Source organism: Acinonyx jubatus, chromosome E3 (genome assembly GCF_027475565.1).
Source record: "Acinonyx jubatus isolate Ajub_Pintada_27869175 chromosome E3, VMU_Ajub_asm_v1.0, whole genome shotgun sequence".
NCBI classification, from domain to species: Eukaryota; Metazoa; Chordata; class Mammalia; order Carnivora; family Felidae; genus Acinonyx; species Acinonyx jubatus.
The window spans coordinates 38,695,919-38,720,217 of NC_069398.1; the positions used below are offsets into that span (position 1 = coordinate 38,695,919).

At 56.2% G+C, this 24,299-nt stretch overlaps 2 protein-coding genes across 6 annotated transcripts; both read left to right on the forward strand.

Moving 5' to 3' along the window:
• Positions 1 to 3,803: 3,803 nt before the first annotated feature.
• LOC106978725 (testisin-like) lies at positions 3,804 to 13,891 on the forward strand. Its single transcript, XM_053213293.1, is given in 10 exon segments — positions 3,804 to 3,843; positions 3,879 to 4,127; positions 4,322 to 4,395; positions 4,397 to 4,494; positions 4,641 to 4,764; positions 4,766 to 4,776; positions 5,365 to 5,615; positions 5,618 to 5,644; positions 12,986 to 13,140; positions 13,564 to 13,891. Coding segments are annotated over 10 exon segments (1,263 nt in total). The 3' UTR covers positions 13,798 to 13,891.
• A 148-nt stretch (positions 13,892 to 14,039) lies between these two features.
• LOC113594934 (serine protease 33-like) lies at positions 14,040 to 19,873 on the forward strand. 5 transcript variants are annotated; one of them, XM_053213653.1, is made up of 8 exons: positions 14,040 to 15,149; positions 15,345 to 15,524; positions 15,963 to 16,080; positions 17,302 to 17,413; positions 17,784 to 17,810; positions 17,961 to 18,506; positions 18,702 to 18,871; positions 19,026 to 19,873. In XM_053213653.1, exons 4-8 carry the CDS (start codon positions 17,365 to 17,367, stop codon positions 19,182 to 19,184), a joined length of 951 nt encoding a protein of 316 aa, XP_053069628.1. In that variant the 5' UTR covers positions 14,040 to 15,149; positions 15,345 to 15,524; positions 15,963 to 16,080; positions 17,302 to 17,364; the 3' UTR covers positions 19,185 to 19,873. The 5 variants fall into 5 exon arrangements, with proteins under 5 accessions (XP_053069628.1, XP_053069627.1, XP_053069624.1 ...); XM_053213652.1 differs by having other exon boundaries at positions 15,345 to 16,080; XM_053213649.1 differs by having other exon boundaries at positions 15,963 to 17,413.
• Positions 19,874 to 24,299: the final 4,426 nt, after the last annotated feature.

A 24,299-nucleotide genomic window follows, 5' to 3' on the forward strand; every position in this document is an offset into this window, starting at 1 on the left:
AGACACTCGGTGGGGGGGGGAGAGTAGATGGCTGCAGCCAAGCCCAGGTTCTGGGCTTGTCCTGGGGTGTGGCTGACTCCTCTGCACCTTGCCCTTGGGGCTCGGCTCCGCACTGCTCCTGGGCACAGGGTCCTTGGCCTCCGCTCCCCCACCCTGGCCTCACTGGCCTCGTGGCACCAACCACGCCACCACTTACGGGGCACTTCCTGGGTGCGGGCCTGTATCACCCGTGTCATATTCCTCCCGACTCATTCGCCAGGCGCTATTATGATCTCCCTATGCGGCAGAGGAAGTGGGACTCCCGTGGTGTAATGACTCACCGGAGGCCGTACAGGTGACAAAACCACATACCTCTGTGCTCTGTGCTGGGGCGTCTCGTAAGTACCCTGAGAAGGGGAGGCGGGGGAGAGGAACCGCAGACCCGAGGTCACACCCCAGTCTGCCCCCTCGGGCTTCGTGTTCACCCCGGGACTCTGAAGGGCCCGAGGTGGGGCCAAGATGCCTGCAGAGTGAGAGGGGCCCGTGATCCACGGGGGTAGAGCAGCGAGGAGACGCCCCTGGTATCTCTCCCTGACCGCAAACAGCAAGCGCCTGGATGGCCGCTGCGCTCCCCTCGCCTCACCTCTGTAAAGCCCCGTGGGTGGCCGTGGCCGAGAAAGCAGAGCTGACCAGCCTAGGGCGCCGGGCAGGGAGGGATGCAGGACACTTTCCCTGGTGGCTAAGTTTTCTCCTTCTCTCCACAAGCAGCCGTCCTTTCTGAGGCCCCCGCGCCACCTGGCCTACGCGCACCTCCCTCTCCAGAGGGCTCATTCCCCCTGAGGGGCCATGGTGGGGCTCTGAGCAGCCCCAAATACCTGATTTAGGTCAAAATCATGTTCAGTGAACGCTTTGGCGTTACTGCCTTTCCCACCTACCTGATCTCTTGATTTCTGAGGGGAGAAATGTGAATTTCCTAGTATCTGGAGTATTAAGAACTTAAAAAAAATTTTTTTTTTTTTTTTTTTTTTTGCTTGATGTATTTCAAAGCTCTGTTATTGGGGGCATAAGGATTCGTGACTCATGTCTTTTCAGTGGCTTGTGACGTGTCAATGTAAAAATTTCTGTGTTTCATTCCTTTTCCCCCCAAAGTTTATTTATGGGTTTATCAAGCCCATGAACAGTGAGTGAGATCATGACCTGAGCGGAAACCAAGAGTTGGACGTTTAACCAGCTGAGCCGCCCGGGTGCCCCCCCTCCCCCGCCACCCCGTATTTCATTCTTAAGTCTTGGGTTCATTTTCATCTCGTGGGCAATTTTGTCACCAATTTTGTCACAATAAATATATATATATTTATATTAAAAAATTGGAATTTACGTGCTAGAATACTCGTACAATAGGAAAGCGCTTCTGTTAACAGTATTATCGATTTTTCTGCTTGCAGAAGAAGCTTAATATGACTCCCCTGATGCCTTACGAGGATCAAGGCACATCCTGCCTGCTTGAGATTTTTTTTTTCTTTAGTTTCGTCCCAGAAATTCCGTTTGAGAACCCCTAGGTTATCAGAATTATGTAAGAGCCAGAGTAAAGCTGATTTAAGGACGTCACAAGGGGACTTATCATCATCACAATGAGTGTTGCTTAAAACCCACACCCACTCAATAACCCTTTTTGTGTTCACAGGTCACTGGTCAACTGCTGAGTGTGAGACTGAGGAGGTAAAACACACACAGCCTTGTGCTGGGGTTGGAATGTTTGTGTCCCCTCCGCCCCCCCCCCCAAGTTCATATATGAGAATCCGTATGTTGAAGCCCCAGGTGATGTGTTTAGAGGTGGGACCTTTGCAAAGCAATTAGGACCGAAGGGTGGAGCCCTCATGAGTGGGATCAGTGCCCTTATAAGGCCACGTGAGGACACAGGGCAATGGCAGCAGCTGTGAACCAGGAAGGGGCCCTTCCCAGACACCTTGACCTCAAACTTCCAGCCCAGGAACTGTGAGAAATAAATATTCGTTGTTTATGAGCCACCCACCCACTTTATGGTATTTTGTCAGCCAGCAAAGCATTTGACTCAGAAATGATGTCACATCCCTCCTCTTCTATGTCGGCTCGTCCCATTCCTCGTGTCTGCCGAGCTCGTGGTGGGAACTCGGTCTCCCCGTGGACTTACATAAGCTAGGCCAGTTCACAGTCCCGGACAGATGCCTGGGACATCTGGTGCCAACATCAGGACACCAGTCTGCTGCCGGGGAGTCTAGAACTTGGCCTTCTCTTTGTCGTTTCTCAACCCTCGATTTTATTTTACTTAACACACTTCTTGGTTTGTATTCATTTTTTTATGTTTTATTTATTTTTGAGAGAGACAGAGAGAGAGAGCGCGAGCAGGGGAGGGGCAGAGAGAGAAGGAGACACGGAATCCGAAGCAGGCTCCAGGCTCCGAGCTGTCAGCACAGAGCCCGACGCGGGGCTCGAACCCATGAACCGTGAGCTGAAGTCAGACGCTCAACCGACTGAGCCACCCAGGCGCCCCTTTTCCTGCCTAACTCTTGTTTAGTGTTTGTGAACACTCTCGCAAGAGCTTTCGAAGCATACCAGTTGGTGTCCTCCAAGCTGTCCACTGCTCCGTGTATTTATTCCCTCCGTTTTCCTCGAAGCCGGTCCCTGTATTCAAACAGATCGTTCTGGTGCGTGTGTGGATCTTCCTCCAGTGTTGCTTTATCCTTAGTGGCCGTGCAGTGACAACAGGTTAAGTGAACAGGCCTAGGATGAACCGACCCTCGACCAGCTCCTAGGAAATCACCTCTGAGTCTTTGCAAAGTCTTGCTTGGAAAGAGCATCTTTGTAGACCGGGAGCCTTGGGCCACTCCAGATACTTGATGCTAATAGCACAGTTGATGGGACCGCCTCGGGCCACACTGCGTCACTTGGACCACAGGAGGTGCCCTAGTCTGAGGACTAGGGTTAGCCACGTGGGCTGTCCACCCTGCCTCTGTCACGGAACCCCAAGGATAAAAACTCCAGACACCCAGGCTCACATGAGCTTCCCCGGCTGGCACCCCTTCATGTCCGTTGTCACGCGTCATTGCTGGGAGAATTAAGCTCTGCCCATCTGACTCCATTGCTAAGGGGAAGCTGGAAGCTTCCACCTGGTCTCTCCTAGACTCTGTCCTCCACACCTTGTACCACTGCAGTGAACCATCACCATGGAAATGACAGCGTCTCTAGGTCCTGTGAGTCCTTGTAGTGGATCAGTACTCTGAGGGCGGTCCTGGGGGCCCCAGTTCAGTTGTTCACTCACATCTATAACTCAAAAGACAACTTGATGACTTTGGTGCCCTGCACCAGTGCCCGAGGACGAGGCAGACTGTCTGTAGGCTCTGTGGGGCTGAGTGGGGCCAGCTGGGAGCAGCAGGGAGGCTGGGAGGCCTCCAGGTGGCCCACATCAGGCCATTTCACTCGGGCTCCTGGAAAGGACCGTGGCTTTTAGCAGCAGCCCAATACCGCCAGGCCCCCAGCGGGCGCTCGGTGAGGACTTGCTCTCACGGGGGTCCTGGTGGGGACCGGCCTTGGCCCTTCCCCGAAGAAGCGCTGGGTGGAGGAAGGGGGGCAACGAGCCGGGCAGCCGGGATCCCAGGGCTGCAGACAAGAACCGTTTGGGGGCACGGTGTGGTTGGGGTACCCAGCTCGAAGCCCTCGGACCCGGACCGGTCCCGCTCGGGGCGGGGAGGGACAGCGTCGCGGGCGTTCCCTGCCCCCACCCCCCCCTCCCCGGGGGCGCCCCGAGCGGGCGGAAGCAGAGGGGGCGCCGCGACGCGGCAGAGGTGGCCATGGGCGCGCGTCCGGGCGCTGCTGCTGGCGCAGCTGTTGGTGCGAGCGGGGCTCCGGGGACAGAGTGAGCTGAGGCGGGGGCTGCGGGCCGCCCCAGGGGTGGTGGGGGACGGCCGGGGCGCGTGCAGACCGCGGGGAGCTCACCTGGCCGCCCGCCATCCCCCCTCCGGGCCCCCCAGACGTTCAGGATCTGGACCAGCTGTTTCCAGGTAAGGCGCCCGGGACGCGCGCCTCCCCGCGCAGGGCACCTGAGCCGGAGCGCAAGGGGCGCCTCATCTTTTCCTCTCCCCGCCCAGGTTTCGAGAACTCGTCGTTGCTCACGTGTAACTGCCGGGCCCCCGGGGTGGGAGGGGCGGCGCCCGCGCGCCACGTGGGGAGGGGCGCGAGGTCCCCCGGTCCCTGGGCGGCGCGGCCCCCACGCGCGCGTTTTCCCAGGGGCCCCTCGCGTTGGTTCGCGCGGGCCGGTGGGGCGGCCGGGGTCGTGCGGCTCAGCCGCGTGCCCGCGTGTCCGTCCCAGGGCCCTGCGGCCGCCGAACCGTTTCGACGACGCGCGTGGTGGGCGGCAAGGACTCGGAGCTGGGGCGCTGGCCGTGCGTGGCAGGGCAGTCTGCGCTTGTGGGGCGCCCACCACTGCGGCGCCAGCCTGCTCAACCGCCGCTGGGTGCTGTCGGCCGCGCACTGCTTTGAAAAGTGAGTCTGGGGGCGGGCGGCCCTCCGAATCGGGGTTGGGGGGACGCGTCCTCCGGGCCTGACGCCTGCGGATTCAGCTCTCTTATGCTCCCGAGCCCCGGGCCCCGCTTCAGCCACGTGAGAAAACCCGGTTCCGTTTTTTCCAGAACGTTCTTTACAGCATTCCCGTGCCCTTTTGTGTCGTGTTCTTTTCTGTCTTCTCTTCTCCCCGGATGGCAGCACCAGCCGCCCCCTCCTCCTCCCACCTCCCCCGGTGCAGGTGCACCACGGGGGCGGACCGAGGTGGGCGAGCTCTGGGCACAGAGCCTGGCCTGCCAGGACCGTGGGCTCGGGGAAGCTATTTTGACCGCACCTGCCTCGTCCTGTGCATCTGTTCTTTTTTTTTTAAGTTTTAGAGCGAGAGCGCGCGCAAGCACAATGGGGGGAGGAACAGAGAGAGGGAGAGAGAGAGAATCCCAAGCAGGCTCCAAGTTGAGTCTGCCCGATGCGGGCTTCAAACCCACAAACCTTGAGATCGTGACCTGAGCCGAAATCAAGAGCTGGACACTCAGGCTGAGCCACCAGGGTGCCCTGTTCATTCTTCTTTTAGGATTGCTGTGGGAGGTGACAGGCCGGTTGAGTGACCAGCCAGATCCGACCTCAGGGAAAGGCCCTTCCTGCCCATCCCCACATCCCCCGGTCCCCGGGTTCTGGGATCTTGGCCCATCTTCTCTGGGCTGCCATCATTTCTACACTGGGCGCAGTGGCCCGTGAGAGGAAGTGCTAACCGTGTCCAGGATGAGCCCTAGCAGCACCCCTGCGGCCCCGCCTCAGGGAATGTCTCCCCTCCCTCCTCTGAGGACCCTTGCCTGCTCTCTCCTCCCTCGCCAGACACAAAGATCCCTTGAAGTGGACGGCTCAGTTTGGTGAGCTGTCCTCCAGGCCAACTTTCTGGAAACTGTGGACCTTCTACCATCGGTACAGGGTGAAGGATATCGTCGTGTATCCCCAGTTCAGTGGGACTTCACTCAAGGACATCGCCCTGCTGAAGCTGTCCTCCTCCGTCACCTACAATAAGTACATCCAGCCCATCTGTGTTGTGGCCTCTTCCTCTGAGTTCCAGAACAAGGCTGACTGCTGGGTGACTGGGGGCACATCAAAGAAGGTCAAGGTGAGGCTGGGGGCAGGTGGGGGGTGGGGCAGGGGGGCTGTGGGCTCCACCATCTGTTCCGTCCACAGCGGCTTCAGCAGCCCCCACCTGGGTCTCTGTGCAGCTGGGTCCCTCCTGGGGGCTGCCCAGCAGTGCCTGCCCCCCCCCCCCGCCAGGGCAGGACCTCCTGTCCCCACACCCCGTTCCCTCTGCCTTCCAGAGACTGTGAGCCCGAAGCCACAGTGAGAGGGAGGCCAGCTGGGCCCAGGCCCGCGCTTCCCACCCGGCCTGCAGGGGTGTGGAAATTTCTGGGGTGGGCTCCTCAGAAAGGCCTTGAGTATGTGGGGTTTTTTAAATTGAGATTTAACTCACCTAAAATTCACCATTTTCAAGCATACAGTTCAGTGGTGTTGAGTGTAATCACGGCTGTGCAACCATCACCATCGTCTAGCTCCAGAACATTTTTACCATCTCAGACTGAAACCTCGTACTTCCTAGCCTTTACTCCCAATACCCCGTTTTCCCCTGGCAATCACCCATCTGCTTTCTGTCTCGGGATTTCCGGACTGTGGACATTTCATAGAAATAGAGTCCCACAACGTGTGGTTTTCTGTCCCTGACTCCTTCACTCAGCATATTCAAGGTTCGTGTGTGGTCTAACACGTACCTGTACCCCGTTCTTTGAGGTTTAGTTCACGTAATGTTAATCATTTTATTCCTTTTTTTAAAAAGTTTTTACAGTTTTATTTATTTTGAGAGCGAGCGAGTGAGAGCATGAGCGGGGGAGAGACAGAGAGAGGGAGAGAGACCCCCAAGAAGGCTCCACACCGTCAGTGCCGAGCCAAATGTGGGGCTCGAACCCACGACCATGAGATTGTGACCCAAGCCAAAATCAGGAGTTGGACATGTAACTGACTGAGCTGCCTAGGTGCCCCTAAATTAATCATTTTATTATTTTTTTAAATTAATCATTTTCAAGTATACAATCCCGTGACATTTAAGTTAATATGTTCACGGTGTATAACCATGAACTCCATCAAGTTCCAAAACATTTTCATCCCTCCCAGAGGAAATCCGACAGTCACTGACCAGTCACTCCCCCTTACCCTCTCCTTCCGGCCCTTTGGCAGCCACTAAGAAGCCTTTTGTGTTGATGGATATACCCATTCTGGATTTTTCAGGTAAATGGATTCATACGTTATGTGACCTTCTGTGTTTGGCCTTTTTCACGTAGCGTGGTGCTTTAGAGATTCATGGGTGTTCTAGTATGTATCAGAGTTTTCTTCCTTTTTATGGATGAATAATAGTTCATCCTATGGATAGACCACAATGTATTCATCCATTCTTCCATTGGTGGACTTTTGTGTTGTTTCTGCCTTTTGGATACTGTGAATAGAGCTGTTATGAACATTCATATACAAATTTTTATTTGAACACCTCTTTTCAGTTCTTTTGTGTATATATCTAGGAGTGCAATTGCAGAATCACGTGGTAATTCTATGTTTAACGTTTTTTAAAATTTATTTTCAGAGAGAGAGCAATCGGAAGGGCAGAGAGGGAGAGAGAGAATCCTCAGCAGGCTCTGCACTGTTCGCACAGAGCCCGATGCAGGGCTCAATCTCATGAACCGTGAGATCACGACCTGAGCTGAAATCAAAAGTCGCACACTTAACCGACTCAGCCACTCAGGCGCCCCTGCCCATTTTTAATTTGAGTTGTCTTTGTTGTTGAGTTGTAATAGTTCTTTATGTATTCTAAATACTAAACCCTCATCAGATGCACAATTTGCAAATATCTTCTCCCATTGTGTAGCTCTCTTTGCTGCACTTTCTTGCTAGTATCTTTTGATGCACAAAATTTGCAAAATTTTGATCAACCTCAAATTATTTTTCTTTCGTTGCTTGTGCTTTTGATGTCAGGTCTAAGAAACCAGTGTCAGATTCAAGATCATGAAGATTTACTTGCATGTTCTTGCAGAGTTTTATAGTTTTAGCTCTTATATTTATGTGTCTGATCCATTTTGAGTTGATTTTCGTACATGGTGTGAGGTAGGGGTCCAACTTCATTATTTTGCCTTTAGATACCCAGTTGCTCCAGCACTGTTTGTCACAGAGACTCCTCTCCCCAATTGAATTGTCTCAGCATCCTTACTGATTGACTGTAGATGTGTGGGCTTATTTCTAGACTCTGAATGGTACTCCATTGGTGTGTATGTTCATCCTTGTAGCAGGACCTCATTGTCTGATACCTGTAACTTTATAATATATTGAAATCAGGAAGTGTGAGTCTTCTAACTTTGTTCTACTTGTTCAGTAGTGTTTTAGTTATTTGGGCCTGTTGATACTCCATATAAATTTTAGGGCCAATTTGTCAATTTCTGCTAAGAAGAGCATTGGGGTTTGGAAAGGGATTGCATTGAATTTGTAGGTTGCTTTGGGGAAGCATTGCCACCTTCATTATATTATATCTCCAATCCATAAATAAGGGATATATTTCCATGTATTCAGGTCTTCCGTTTCTTTCAGCAGTGTTTTGTAGTTTTTGTTAATAAGTCTTTGATCGCCTCAATTAAGTTTATTCCTATTTTCTTATTTTTGATGCGTTGTAAATGAAACTTCTTTTTTTTTTAATGTTTGTTTATTTATTTTTAAGAGCGAGAGAGAGCACAAGCAGAGGGTGGGGAGAGAGAGAGGGGGAGACACAGAATCTGAAGCAGGTTCTGGGCTCTCAGCTGTCAGCATAGAGCCCGACACGGAACTCGGCCCCACGAACTGTGAGATCGTGACCTGAGCCAAAGGCCAAAGTCAGACGCTCAACCAGTGGAGCCACCCAAGTGCCCCAGTAGAATAACAGACTTTTGTAGTTTGATCTTGGGTCCTGTAATTTTGCTGACTTCATTTATTAACCCTAGCCCTCTTTAAATGTATTCATTATGATTTCATGTATACACACACACACACACACACACACACACACATATATGTACGTATGTATGTAGATATGGATGATCATGTCATGTATGCATAGAGATAGTTTTACGTCTTCTTTTCCAATTTGGATGTGTTTTATTTTTCTTGCCTAATTGCCCTGATGGGAACTTCCAGAAAAATCTTAAATAAAATGGCAAAAACTGGCATCATCATCTTGTCCCTGTTCTCGGGGAAAGCTTCCCGCCTGTCCCCATTCAGTGTGATGTCCGCTGTGGGTTTTTCACATCTAGTGTTTATCGTGTTGAAAAAGTGCCTTCTATTCCTACCTAGCTTATTGAATGTTTCTCTAATGAAGGAATTTGGATTTTGTCAACTGCTTTACCAGCATCTGCTAAGAGGAGCCTGTGGGTTTTTTTCCTTCATTCTATTAATGTCTGTAGTACATTATACTGATTGGTTTTTGTATGTTGAACCGCGCTTGCATTCATGGGATAAATCTCACTTGCTCGTGGTATACAGTTCTTTTGCTATGCTGCTAGGTTCCGTTTGCTAGCGTTTTGTTGAGAATGTTTGCATATGTGTATTTTTTGTATATATACCTTTTGCATATATATATATATATATATATATATATATATATATATATACACACACACACACATACATATTATTATTACTATTATTGCACTAAGGATATTGGTCTGTTGTTTCTTTTTCTTGCGATGTCCTTGTCCGGGATTTGGTGCCCCCATAATGCTGGTCCCATGGAATGAGTTAGGAAGTATTCCTTCTTCTCCGACTTTTTGGAAGAGTTTAAGAAGGATTGGTGTTCATTTCTTCAGAGGTTTGGTAGAATTCGCCACTGAAGCCATATGGCCTAAGGCTTTTCTTCATTGTGAGGTCCCTGACTACAGATTTCATCTCTTATTGGTGTGTTCAGACTTTCTGTTTCTTCCTGAGTGAGTTTTGGTAGTTTGTGTTATCTAAGATTTTGTCCATTTCATCCGCCTGATCTAATTTGGGGTATAGCTGTTTCCCTTATAGTCCTCATTATTGCTATAAAGTCTGTAGTTATGTCCCCACTTTCATAATCAGTTTTGTTGATCTTTCAAAGAACCAAGTTTTGGTTTATCTGTTGATTTTCTCTATTTTTCTATTCCCTACCTTGATTTCCTCTATTCTCTATTATTTCTTTCTTTTACTTTTTTTTTAAATTTTTTTTAACGTTTTATTTATTTTTGAGACATGGAGAGATAAGAGCATGAACAGGGGAGGGTCAGAGAGAGGGAGACACAGAATCTGAAACAGGCTCCAGGCTCTGAGCTGTCAGCCCAGAGCCCGACGCGGGGCTCGAACTCACGGACCGTGAGATCATGACCTGAGCCGAAGTCGGCTGCTTAACCGACTGAGCCACCCAGGCACCCCTCCTTCTACTTTTGAACTCAGCTTGCTTCTAGTCCCTTAAGCCATAAATCAGGGTATTGGTTTGAGATTTTTCTCCTGTATTATTGTGGACATTTCCAGCAATACGTTTATTCCCTTCTGAGAACTGCCTGCACTGAATCCCACAAGTTTTGCTGTGTCATGTGTTCATTTTCATTCGTCTCAAAGTGTTTTGAATTTTTCTTTCATCCATTGGTAAAGAATATGTTGTTGAATTTCCACATATTTACAAATTTTTCAGTCTGTCTTCTTTTATGGTTTCTAACCTCAGTCCATTTGGAGAAAATGTTTTGTATGATTTCAGTCTTTTCTAGTTTATTGCACCTTATTGTGTGGCCTGACATACCGTCTATCCTGGAGAGTGTTCATGTGTACCTGAGACGGGTGTGGATTCTACTGTTGGGGTAGGTGGTTCTGTAAACTTCTGTTAGGTCTAGTTAATTTATAGTGTTATTCAGGTCTTCTGTTTTCTTGTTCATCTTTCTGATTCTATTCATGATTTTTTTAAATGTTTATTTTAGGGAGACAGAACACAAGCAGGGGAGGAGCAGAGAGAGAGGGAGACACGGAATCTGAGGTGGACTCCAGGCTCCGAGCTGTCAACATGAAGCCCAATGTGGGGCTCGAACTCAGGAAACCGTGAGATAGTGACCTGAGCCGAAGTCAAACATTCAACCAACTGAGCCACCCAAGTGCCCTTGATACTATTCATTATTAAAAGTTGGGTATTGAGGGGCACCTGGGTGGCTCAGTCGGTTGAGCGTCCAGCTTCGGCTCAGGTCATGATCTCACAGCTTGTGAGTTTGAGCCCCGCATCGGGCTCTGTGCTGACAGCTCGGAGCCTGGAGCCTGCTTTGGATTCTGTGTCTCCCTCTCTCTGCCCCTCCCCTGCTTGCTCTCTGTCTGTCTGCCTCTCTCTCTCTCTCTCTCTCAAGACTAAATAATAAAACATTAAAAAAATAATAAAATCTTTTTTTAAATTGTGTTTAGAGAAAAAGAGTGCGAGCAGGGAAAGAGGCAGAGGGAGAGAGAGGGAGAATCTTAAGCAGGCTCCACGTTCAGTGTGGAGCCCAAAGTGGGGCTCGATCCCACGACCATGGGGTTGTGACCTGAGCCGAAATGAAGTCTGACACTCAACCACACAACCGACTGAACCACCCAGGGGACCCTGGATTCTCTATTTTTAATTCATGCTAATTTCTGCCTTTTAATTGCAATTTAATCCATTTAATTCATTTCCATTAAAATTAACTACTGATAAGTAAGGATTTACTTCTACCATTATTCTATTTCTTCTCTATATCTTGTCACATCTTTCAATATCTATATCTGTACTTTATATCCTTTTTATTTCCTTTTTTTGTGTTTCATTGATTTTTATTAGTGGTCTGTGTTGATTACCTTCCCATTTCGCGTTCTGTGTATTTTCTTAGTGGTTGACCTGGGGATTACGATTAACAACTTAAATTTATTGTTTAAAATTTTTTTTAAAACTTGATTTTTTTTTAAGTTGAGAGAGTGAGTGCGAAAGTCGGGGAGAGGGGCAGAGGGAGAGAGAGAGAGAGAGAGAGAGAGAATATGTTAAGCAGGCTTCACGTTCAACACAGAGCCTGACGTGGGGCTCGATCCCACGACCCTGGGACCATGACCTGAGCCAAAATCAACAAACGCTTCACCAACTGAGCCAGCCAGATGCCCCAACAAGTTAAGTTTATAACAATCTATGTCGGATTAATAGCAACTTAGCTTCAGTAGGACACAAAAATTCCGTTCCTTACGCAGCTCTTTCCTCAGAGATTTAGAATTGTTGTATGCACGTGTCTTAAATTATAAAGGAAGGGAAAGACGTGATAAACCAAAGCCATAATAGTCCTGGCTCTCCTATTTACCCCTGTGGTCACCTTTACCAGCGCCCTCTCTTCCTATGAACGGACACTGGCCAGGGTCCTGAAGACCTCCCTTCCTCCCTTTTCTGTTTCTAGTAAGGCAGGTCTGCTAGGGACGAACCTTCTTGGCGTTTGTTTATCTGAGAATCTGTTCATCGCCGCCTCATTTTCTGAAGGACAGCCTGATAGAGAATTCTGATACAGATACAGAATTCTCGGTCGCCTGTTTGATTCTTTCGACCCTTTGAATGTGTCATCCCACAGCCCCCCCCCCCCCCCCCCGCCTCCAGGGTATCTGAGAAGAATGTGGCTGTTAATCTTGGTGGGGATCTTTGATGTGACACGCATGCAGCTTCTCTCTTGCTGTCTACCGGAGTCTCCCCTTCGATACTTTGATGAAAATGTATCTCCGGGTAGATCTCTTTGTGTTTATCCTGCTCGGGAATTGCTCAGCGTCCTCAAGACAGGGATTCATACCTTTTGTCAAATCTGGGGCATTTTCGGGGCGCCTGGGTGGCTCAGTCGGTGAAGCGTCCGGCTTCGGCTCAGGTCATGATCTCGTGGCCCGTGAGGTCAAGCCCCGCGTGGGGCTCTGCACTGACAGCTCAGAGCCTGGAGCCTGCTTCGGATTCTGTGTGTGTGTCTCTCCCTCTGCGCCTCCCCTGCTTGCGCTCTCTCTCTGTCTCTGTCTCTAAATAAACATGAAGAAAAACTCTGGAGCGTTTTCAGCCTGGATGCTGCAGATGAAGTATGTTAATCCTCCACCGTGTCGGTGTCAGCCCTGCCCCCTGAGCGTGCTGTGGCTGAGGGACCTCCCCGGTGGCCCAGCTAGGGGCTGCCATCTTCATTCTCCAGATGGGGACACTGAGTTTCAGGGAGAAGCGGTGACCGCCCGCCCATCCCTTGGGTCCTTCTGTGACATCGTTCATCGCCCATAATGTGAAGGGTGCTGGGCTGGGGGCAGAGGCGTCATCGAGAGCGATGTCCCGGACCCTGTGGGGGCCCCGGGGAGCCCACCCCCCCTCCACGCTCCCCCTGTCCCAGATGGCAGGGGAGGGGCCGCAGCTGTCCTCTTCCTCTCTCTCACCCTCAATCCCTGGCATTTCTGCCGCCTCCTTACCGTCTCCAGGAAGCACAGGTGTCCACCATAAACAACTCCAGGTGCGACTTCCTGTTCCGACGTCCCAGTTTCCTCAGTTACGACCCGGATGACATGATTTGTGCTGGCTCTGAGAATGGCCAACGTGACGCCTGCAAAGTGAGTACGCCTGCCCCCACCAGGGCCTTGCTGGACCCGGGCACCACCCCTCCCCACCTTGGGCCTGGGAGCAACCCCCCTGGTGCCCACCAACCCACCCGAGTTTATTCATGAGAAAACAACCATGGGCCTTATTGCTCCAGCTTGTACAACAAGCATTAATTGTTTTGCCTTCATTGTATCACCTTTGATTCTCACCTGACCCCTGGGGGGGGGAGGGAAAGGGGCAATTTGAGACCGATGCCCACTCTGCAGATGCAGAAACTGAGGCTCGTTTGCTTCCGGGGTGGGGAGTAGGATGTGCACCCGGTCTGCCCGGCTCCACAGCCCCTCCTGCTGTCGCCACAGCTGTCCCTGCCTCTCCGCCAGCCCCTCACCTGCCCCCTGCCCCGCCAGGCCTGGCTCACCCGCGCTGCTCCCCAGGGTGACTCCGGTGGCCCCTTGGCCTGTGAAAAGAGAGGTCTGTGGATTCAGGTTGGAATCGTGAGCTGGGGATCGGGCTGCGGTAGCCCCAACTGGCCCGGGGTGTACATCAACGTCAGTGTGTATTTCGACTGGATCCAGACGCTGACGGCCCGCGGCGCCCCCAGGCCAGTCCCCTCTCGGCTGCTCCTGCCCCTCGCTGTGCTCTGGGCCGGGCTCCCGCAGCTGGCCTGAGCCCAACGGAGTCCTGAGAGCTGGGGCCATCTGCTGAGCCAGGCCCCGTCCCCCACCTTGTCCCTTTTCTAATAAACTCTTTAGCGTGTTGGAATCGATGCCTCGCAGAGCATTCTGTGGCCCCGGGTGGCTCCCTGGACACCCTCACGGTCCCCCCGGGATCCAGTCCTTCACTCCTAAATCTCGCTCCAGCTGTCTGCGCCATTCAGGTTTGGGTGACGAACCACGGAGCCCTCTCTGGTTGGTTCAATCAGAAAGATAGTTCATGGGAGGACGTCAGTCACCCCAGGATCGCTGGGGGCCAAGAAGACCGGAGCGGGGTGCAGCGGGGGGAGCATCCCGAGCCCCCCGGTGCTCATGCCGGTGCGACCCTCCACCCAGACGCCAGACGCTCCCGGTCCTACCTCTGTCCCCGAAAGGCCGACCCGGGACCAGGACTGGGGTGCGGGAAGTTTACTTGGGAGGTGACGCCGGGAGGCCCCAGTGAGGAGTAGGGAAACCGAGGCAGGGAGGGAAGCAGCCAGATGACGTTTGCCCAAATGAGGGGATTCCCGCTGAGGGCAGCGGAAGCGGAGTCCTGCTGGAGCCGAGAAGCCAGAGGAGTACGGCTCAGCATCTCCCCCTGGAGGACAAGGACACCGGGCGTGGGCTTCTCTCCAAGCTGGAGCACCCCTGGTGAGGCCGGGTGGAGGGGGGCAGCCTCGGCCTGGCCTAGGCCCCAGGCCAGCAGGGCAGCCTCCGGGACACCTTGGAACTGCTGAGGCACATTCCCCCCCTCGGCTCCCCACCCCCTGCCCCCAGCTGTGGAGAGACAAGTAGAGGAGTGGGAGGGGGGCCCTCACCACCTCTGTCCCACCTCTGACAGCCTCGAGGTTTATAGGGCGACACGTTCAGGCTTCATGCGCTGTGGCGGCCCTTGAGGCTGGAACTCCCCTTCTCCCTCTTCACAGTGAGGAAACTGAGGCCCCGGGAGGTGGCGGGACTGAGTCACCCCCCTCACCAGAGTTTTTGTCCGCCTCTCACTGCACACGGACCTGCCGGGCCCTACACGGAGGGGCCAGCAGATCCCTGGGTGGCGAGTCCCCAGCCGTCTCCTGGGCATGCCGTGGGGTCTCCTACAGCGTCCGTCCATTTCCACTTCCACAACCCACCCTCCGAGGAGCTGGAACCTGAGGGCGCCTCCTGTCCCCTGCTCCGAGGCCCTCCAAGCTGGCCCCAAGAGGATCACCCACCACCCTTGGTGTCCCACATGTCGCTGGAGGATGGCACTCTTCTGTGCCCTGCACCGGCTGCCCTGCAGCACCGCTCCGCGGGACCCCCTGGCAGGGCCGGGATGGCCCCTCCAGCAGCAGGTAGACTCCTTCCGCTTCCGGGGCCCGGGGCCTGCGTGAGTGGCTGCGTAGGACCACTGGCCCCCGCCTGAGCCGTGTCGCCCACAGGGTCGCGTTTGGAGCCACCTCCCCAGAGGCTCGGAAGGATCCCCGCAGTTGCCACAGCACGCCCCCTCCCCATGCCCGGCTCACCCCTACACCTCCGCCTCTCCCCAGGCTGATAAGGACAACCTCTGGTTGTTACATCAACGTGACGTGGGGACTCTGGCTGCGGCCACCCCAAGCAGCTTGGGATCTGCTGTGACATCACGCACGCGAACCGGATCCTGAAGAGCCGGCCGCCGGCTGGTCTCCCCGGGGCCGCCCCCCGCCCCCCCCTCCTCCTCCTGCCACCAGGTACAGAGGGTGGGGCTGGACATTTGTCACACGAGTCCTGTGCTGCAGGCAGTGGGCTGGGCACTGCCACCGTGACGCGCCCGCGCAGGGCGACAGGCTGTGGAACGTATCTTCTCTTCTCCCTTGATGGACTGTGGTCTTGGGCCATCAGGAGCTGTTTATAGAGTTGTGGTTTTTTGTTTCCATCCTTGGCATTTAGAGACCTTGTAAGCAACAGAATCCCCTAGAACTAGCATGAGTGCAGGAAAGTCATGTCAGAGGCAGAAAAGGCAGTTGGGAGAAGGGCAGGGACTCCCGGACTAGGAGCTCCAACACCGCAGGGCACTCTTTCTCAGTGTGGGAGGTTCCAGGCTCTCAGGCCAGCTGAGAGTCCTCGCCTGTGACCATGGCCATGGCTGCCCCACCCTCAGGCCTCCAATGGGTCTTCTCTCTTTCCAGGGTAAAAGTCCCAGGGAGAGATTCTGGTTGGGTCCGGGTCACGTGTCACCGGGACAGTGGCCCCAGATTGGGTCGTTCGTCCTCTCCTGAGACTGGGGGCAGGTCTGTGCCAGAGAAGGTAGCGTGGACTCAGCTGTGAGTCAGGTCCCCTCCCCGGGCAAGCACATGACATTTCCCCAGGGGCCATTTTTGCCGTGGGACTGAAGGGTGAGGGCTGAAGGGGACGTGGGCCCAGCAGAGGTCTGTGCCTCAGTTTCTCAGTCTGACACAAGGGTTGGGTTTGGGGGCCCTTTCCAGGGGTTCTACTGGCTATTCGGCCGGTTTTGGCCCCTCCCTGCACGAGCCAGCTTCTCAGAATGAGTGTTGTCATCTGTGCCCTCCACCCCGTGCCCCTAGTTTCCAACAGGCAGGGAGCCAGGTCCCCTGCGGGACAGGCTTCCAGCCTTTCGGCCACAGCTCCGCCATCAAGTTTGGCGCCCGCCCCCAGACATGGCTGTGTGTCCCCGGGGTTCACTCTCCCAGCAGCCTCACTGCCCTGGCCACACCAAATCCAAGAGTGGACTGTGTCCCAAGGTCAAGTCGGCTTCTGCTTCTGGTCAAGCAAGAAAGAGTGCTGGCCAGCCCCGAGGCAGCCATTTCCCACTTTGAGTGCAGGGCAGAGTCTGGCTGGGGCTCCTCGTGGGCCGCTCCCGGATTTCTGGACAGAACAGTCGAGTCAGCTGCTCCCGTGACCGGCACTGTAAGGAGCTGGGAGCTGGGATCAGATTCACAGATGAGCGGGCAAGGATTCTCCAGAGCTTCCTGGCCTGACCGCAGCTCTCCGCTCCTGGCTTTGCCCGGCCCTCAGCAAGCTGTCAGCACCGCGGCCCAAGCCGGGCGTCCTTTGACAAACCCAGGTGTCCCTTTCCTACCACCTCACAAGCGCTGCTCAAAGCATCTTTGTTCGAGGCGGGACTGGTGAAGCCGCAGCCCCGCCCTGGCCTCCTTAATCACCCCCTGGCCAGGCCCACACACCCCCAGTCCCTTTAAGCCCCCAGGTCCTGCCCCTGCCCAGTCAGCAGGGAGGGCACCGGCCATGCAGGTAAGAGCAGAGTTCAGGGGCAGCCGGCAGGTCATGGAAATAGGTCAGGGGGCAGGGGCCAGGCTCCAGGGCTCCTGTGGAGGCCGGGGGGGGGGGCCCAAAGCTTGCAGGGGTTGGAGGACAGTCATGGTCCCTGGGGTGCGGGGACAGGGAGGTGCACAGGACCTGTGCCCCTGGGATACGTCCAGGGCCAACCAGGGGCTGAGGGAACACAGCGGGCCTCTGGGGCCTGGGGCTAGGACCCTCCTCTCCTTGCAGGCACCGCCCGGAGTCCAGACCCTGAGCGGTGTCACCCTTCCCTGGCCCAGCTCTGAAGACAGAATGAGGGGGGCCTCCCGCCTCCAGCTTTTGCCGCTACTGTTGCTGCTAGGTGGGTGTGGGGCAGGGGCTGGGGGCTGTTCCCAGTGTCCCGTGTTACCCCTCCCCGGCCTGGTTCCCCTAGAGCACTTTGGGGTTCCTAATCTCGGCTTCAAAGGTCCAGGTTCTCTCCGTCACTGACCTTGGGCTCTCCGAGCTCACATGTGCCCATCTGCGTAAGGGGTACAAGTCCCCCCGCCTCACAGTGCTCTGGGGAGGGTTAAGTCGGGTAACCTGTTGATTGCACAAAAGCCTGGCACCAGGTCGGTGCCACAAATATGTTTCATCCTCCTTCCTAGTCTCTGACCTCCCTCCCTCTCCCTCTCTCCCTGTTATCTGACACCAAATTCATAATCCGGTCCCTTCCCTGCTTCCTCCCCCAGGAGCTCCTGGGACACCGGACTCTGCAGGTAAGGAAGCCTCCGGGCCCCTGGCGCCACCCCTTCCCTAACCTTGGCCCTGCGCCTCTCCCATCGCACGATCCCACGTGCCTGCCAGCGCCCCACCCCCCCCCCCCCCCGGTCTTCCGCCCACCCTCGCGCCCTGCTTGTCCCCTGCAGCCTGTGGGCAGCCCCAGGTGTCCAGTCGGATCGTGGGGGGCCGGGACGCTCGGGACGGACAGTGGCCGTGGCAGGCGAGCATCCAGCACCGCGGGGCGCACGTGTGCGGGGGCTCGCTCATCGCCCCACAGTGGGTGCTGACGGCGGCGCACTGCTTCCCGAGGTCAGCGGGGTGTGGGGGCGCCGCCAGGCCGGCTCCGGGGGATGCGGCGGCCCGGGGTGCCGCGGGGACCGGGGAGGGGCCGCCGTCCGCAGCGCCGCCTCTGTCCCGCAGGCGGGTGCTGCCGTCGGAGTACCGCGTGCGCCTTGGGGCGCTGCGCCTGGGTCCCGCCTCACACCGCGCGCTCTCAGCACCCGTGCGCAGGGTGCTGCTGCCCCCGGACTACTCGGAGGGTGACGGCCGTGGCGACCTGGCGCTGCTGCAGCTGAGCCGCCCGGTGCCCCTGAGCGCCCGCATCCAGCCCGTCTGTCTGCCCGAGCCCGGGGCCCGCCCGCCGCTTGGAACGCCCTGCTGGGTCACTGGCTGGGGCAGCCTCCACCCCGGAGGTGAGGCAGCGGGGGGGAGGGACAGGGGATCCTCCTCCACCTCCCTCTGACCGGGAGCCCCCACTCTCCCAATCCGGGACCCAGCGAGACCTCCAGGGACCCAGACCTCCTCCCGGTCAGACAGGCAGGTCCCACCACTCCTGCTTCCTGCCTCGCCCTTTCCCCGCTCCTATAGTCCCCCTTCCTCCCCCCCAGTGCCACTCCCAGAGTGGCGACCTCTGCAGGGAGTAAGGGTGCCGCTGCTGGACGCGCGCACCTGTGACCGCCTCTACCACGTGGGCACCAGTGTGCCCAGAGCGGAGCACATAGTGCTGCCCGGGAACCTGTGTGCCGGCTACGTCGAGGGCCACAAAGATGCCTGCCAGGTGCGGGAAGCTGCCTGGAGCCCCTGGAACCCGGCTCCCGTCCCAGCTCCCTAGAACCCAAGACCCAGGGGCTGTACCTCCTGGCCCCCAACCCCCAGAAATGCCATCCCAGATCTTCAGAGGGCTGAGATCTAAGCCCGACTTTCTCCTGCAGGGTGACTCTGGGGGACCCCTGACCTGTGTGACGTCTGGGCGCTGGGTCCTGGTGGGTGTGGTGAGCTGGGGCAAGGGCTGTGCGCTGCCCAACCGTCCAGGTGTCTACACCAATGTGGCCACTTACAGCCCCTGGATTCGGGCTCGCCTCAGCCTCTAATGCAGTGAGCTGGAGCCAGAGGCTGGGGTCCCTCTGAGGACCTGCACGTTCCCTCCCACCTTGCCCCTTCCCACTTAAGGCTCATAAGCCTTAGAAAGCTGCGGGGCCATCCGTCTCTCCATCCCCTGCCTCCTCCTTGGAGCTCACCAAACCCTAGCCGCCAGCCCTCCTCCTGGAGCCTCCCCTGCGTCCCAGGGTCTCACACTCCTCCTTCCCCGTCCTGCTCACTTTTACCCTTCTCTGCTCCAGTCAGGGGCCTGGGCACCCAGAGGCGGGCAAGCCAGCTGGTGCCCGGTCTGGCCCGTGTGCCTGCCTTTTTCTGGAGGAAGTCAGGGAAATTCAAAGTGTGAGAGGGATTCGGCCCCAGACAGATGATTCTCCATTGCTGGCTTTGAACATGGAGGAGCTGCTGGCGAGGAGCCACAGGAGAGCGGCCTCCAGGAGCGGAGGGCAGCCCCCGGCGGCGGACAGCCAGCAGGGGGCACCTCCGTGCCCCGACTGCAAGGAAGGGAAGCTGGCCGACAACCTGAATGAGCTTGGGACCCAGTTCTCCCCACAGCCTCCAGAGGAGCGCCCCCCCCCCCGCCCCGCCCATCCCGCATCAGCGTACCCACCAGACCAGGCCCTTGAACCCAGCGGAGCCCACCCAGACCTCTGGCCTGCAGAGTTATGACTTAATAAATTTGTGTTGGTTCAGGCCGCCATGTTGCTGGTCTTTGACTACGCAGCAACAGAAAACATACAGATCGTGCCCTGTTGCATTGGGTCTGGGTGGGCGCGCCATGTACTCTGAAAGGCTCAGGGGCCTCGGCACCTGGCATCATGCCCTCTGGGCCGGGAGCCCCCAGGCAGGCCTGGCCAGAACTCCTGCTGTGCCTGATTGGTTCCGTTGTTGTAACCATACTTGGGGGGAGGGTCTGGGGCTGTGTCCTCCCCGTGGCAGGGGCCCACAGACCCAGGACCCCCCCCCCCACCTGCATCTGGCCCTTTGCAGCTCCCTGCCCACCCTTGTGTGCCTGGGACCTGGGTCCAGTCCCCTCCCTGCCATCTCCTCATTCCCAGGCCAAAGACCATCCATCCCAATAGATACAGCTCAGTTTCTAGAACTGCAGAAGGAACAAGAAATGGAACAAACCCTGGAAACCCCAAAGCCTAATCGTTGGAGCTACGAGGGCCAGTGGAGGAATGGGATGGGGGAGGCCATCATCAAAGGTGCAGCCTGGTGGGGCAGGCCTGAGCCACGCAGGGCAGGCCCTCCACCTGGGGTAGAGCTTCACCGCCCTTGGAGGGTGGTTATCGGGGAGCAGGGCGTCCGGAATGGGGCTTGTCTGTGGACATGTCAGCAAGGGGACCCTGGTGACCGCTGCTGGGTGATGCCGGCCATCCTCGGTGGCTCCCTCCGTCTGGAGCCAGCTAAGGGGCCTTCCCCAGGACGCCTCCCAAGACACTGAGGTGGGAACAAGCCAGGGGCCGGGAGCCAGTCTGCTTCAGCCTGGGACTTGCTGTGACTCGAGTAAAGGGTCCGCATTCAGAGAGCCCTGTGTTTCTGAAGCATGAACTGGGAGCTAAACATGGGAGTCCGGAAGCCAGAGAAACAGGATCTGGGAGTGGAAGGGAAGGTCAGGGAACGAGAAGAGGTCAGCTACTCCTCATCAAGCCCTTACGAGATGCCATGCAGAGAGCTTTGCTGCACCGTCTCATGGGATCCTCACCTGACACCCATTTGCCAGATGAGAAAGCTAAGGCCCAAAGGCACGTGGCTGGTAGATGGCAGAGTGGGATTCCAACCCAGGTGGTCTGATTGTGGAGGCAGCTGGAACGGCAGGGGCGGGGTCACAATTGCCTCTCCACGTGCTGCCCCCTAGCACGGGCTCTGGCCCCTTCCGGCCGCACCAGCTCCATGAGGCTGGGCAGGCGGCAGGTCTCGGCGCAGCCGACTCAGGGGCACCGGGCCCTGTGCTGGAGCATCCCGTCTGTCTGCAAGGTCAGTGGGGGCGTGGGGGTAACCTGGCCCTGCATCAGCCACAGCTGCCTGACCTACCAGGTGACAGGCTGGGAGGCTGTGCAGCCCGGAGGGGAGCACCCGGGGCGGCAAGGGTGGTCCTGGGAAGTCTCAAGCATGGGGGACGCTGCGCTCCTGTCTAAGGCAGGCGCTTCCTGGCTGTCCGCCAACTCTAGTTGGGGATGTTGCAAGCAGACGGCCCAGCCTCCCCCAAGAGTTCCGACTTGGCCTCGGTTTCCCCTCTGTCCTCTGAATTGCTACCACCCACCATGTCGGGCTGCTGGGAGGGCTAAGAGGACGGCTGAGGCCCCCGCCCTTCTGCCCACTGAGCCTGCATGCTGTGCTTTGCACGAGCGCGCTCTTGCTCGCTCTAGGGACACCCGGGAGGTGCCCTCGTTTTCAAGTTCACGCGTGGGGAGACAGGCCCAGAGAGGTTAAGCAGCGCGAGCCCGTAGCCAGTAAGCGGTGAAGCTAGGTTGCAGCTGGGCAACTGACTCAGGCCCCACACTCGGTTGTGCGTCTTGCCTTGTGGCCAGGACAGTAGTTGTGAAACACTCTACAAATGGGAGGCACGCTTCGTAACTACCGGTGATGACAATTACTAATCAACGTTTAACACAAAAAGGAGGGGAAGGCCCACTAGGTCGAGACCCCGCCAGCTTAGTCTGGAGGCCAGAGAAGGGTCCCTGTCTTGAGCGTTGGGTGGTTGAGGTGAGGGGGCCGAAAGGGCCCAGACAGCCTTCCTGTGCAGAGAACCAAGAGCAGTGGGCCGGCCAGCTCACCCACCATCTTGAGGTTCTGGTGCCGTCCATCATGGCCCCAGTGAGGCCGCAGAGCGGGGGCTGGAGGTCAGCCCCCACTCCCCCTCAAGCCCCTCCTGAGCCCACTCCCACGGCAGGAGACATCCTTGCAAGGCCTACAGTCCACCCCCTACAACCGACCCACCAGGTCTGCGGCACCGTGGGGTTCACAGACACACCCAGAGGGGAAGGGCTCATGACGGGCAAGGCCCCTGCCCTACTCGCCACCTCCCCTAGGCCGGGTGACCTCTGACAGCAGAGACCGCCAGAATCGGACACCAGTCATTACCCAAACCCTTGCGCTGTGCCGTGTGAGTTGGCTCATTAATGCTCCCAATGCCTTATGGAATTCAGCTGTGTGTCCGTCCCCTTCGCAGATGGGACAACGGGTGGAGGCTCAGCGCCGTGCCAGAGATCACAGTTAACGAGCTGATATTTGACCCAGGTGGTCTGCCCGAGGGTGGGTGGAGACAGGCGTGAGCCTCGGAGGGAGGGAGTGTGGGCCCACTCAGGGGGACTCCCGGTAGGCATCCTGAGCTGTGACACCAGCAGGGGCAAAGCCAACAAGGCAGGTGTGTACGTGGCAACAGGGCTGAGAGTCAGGACAATATGCCCAGGTGCAGCTGGGTCACAACATCCTAGGTGGAAAGGAGGCCCCTCCTTTCCCCACACCCTGGGCTCCTTTTTTTTTTTTTTTTAAACATTTATTTTTGAGAGGGACAAAGAATCCCAAGCAGGCTCCAGACTCAGAGCTGTCAGCACCGAGCCCGACGTGAGGCTCGAACCCACAAACCACAAGATCATGACCTGAGCCAAAGTTGGACGCTTGCCGCCTGAGCCACCCAGGCGCCCCTTTGGACTCCATCTTTAACTGGCACATTCTGGGAGGTCTGCTGGATGCCTCTGAGAGCGTGACTGGCCTCCCACGGTCCGTCCACATCCCTTCCCTGCCCCATGCTCTCCCTCTTCAGCAGTACAGGATCTAAAGCCTCCAAATCTCTGTGCACAAAGATGCTGAGGTTAAGATGGAAATCTCTGACCTGAGCCGAGGACCCACCACGTCAGTTACTTGTCCACAGCCTCCGGACTCAGGTGATGAAGTCAAGGTCAGCCAGGGGCTGGGGAGCTAGCAGGGAGCAGGGCCTGCCTAGGCTCAGAGAGGGAAGAGTCACAGGAGGGGAAAGGACCTGAGGCGGCTCCAGAGAGCCAGGGGCTAGAACTCAAAATGACAATAATTATGTTCAGTGTTAGAAACCTCTGTTGAGTACCAATTCTTGATGAAAATGTACACACTTGACAAACAGCCATTCCTCGCATCTTAAAGAAGAGGACATTAGACTTTCGCGAGTTTTATCACCCAAAGCTGCAGTCAGCGCCGAGAGCAAGGATTTGAATCCCTCGTGGCCTGAGGCCAGAGCCTGCGTGTGAAAAATTAGTAAACGGAAACCTCGTTTAGTCGGGAGGCCAGCAGAGGGAGTTCTCAGCATCGCAACCCAAGCTGGGACCTCGCAGGTGGGTGCTCTTCCCCAACCCGACGGGGAAGGTTTCCTCCTCTCTTGGCAACGGCTCCGCCAATGAGAGGCTCTCACAGCCCAGCCAATGAAAAGCCAGTATACTTAGACCTCCCACTGTATGCCAATGAACTTTGCTTACGACAGCCCTGTTGCTCCTTGATGACAGTCTCCTTGGTCTCCGCGCTTGCCTATAGCCTTGCTGAAGCTTGCTTGTTGTGGATTGCAACTGTCTGGTATCCCCGGATAAGCCCAGTTTTGCTGGTGAAATAACTCATTTTTTATTTCCTAAGGTTAACAGTTGTCAGTCACCAGCTTGATTCAGGGCCAAGGCAGCAGCACCTTCAGATTCTGCCCCCTCTCGAGAATTCTCAAATTGCAGCCCCGCAACTGCACAGCTGTTTGGCATCCGAGGCCTTCCACCTGCTCACGGGCCGCCCTGAGCCTGACGCGTCCTCAGGGACCCAGTTGAGGCGCTCTCCCTCCAAGGGGCTGGTTACGCCAGAGAAAAAAGCCTCATTTTTTCTCGCTCTAGTGTAACTGCAATCTGGGGCAAGGCAGGACAGTGTCCCAACACCCGGGGAAGTACGGTGTAGGCGTCGGTAGCGCAGCCCCGTAGAAGGGCAGCCGGCCAGGGAAATCAAGCCTACAGGCCCTCCCAGAGCCCAAGTGGACCTAGGTCCCTGGGTCGGGGGGGGGGGGGGTCTCCTCTTTCCTCCGTCCCTGGAGCGAACCATCTTGCACCGTGCCTTGCTTTTCCCCGGAAGTTCGCCGGGCCCCTCCCTAACCCAGGGAGCAGCTT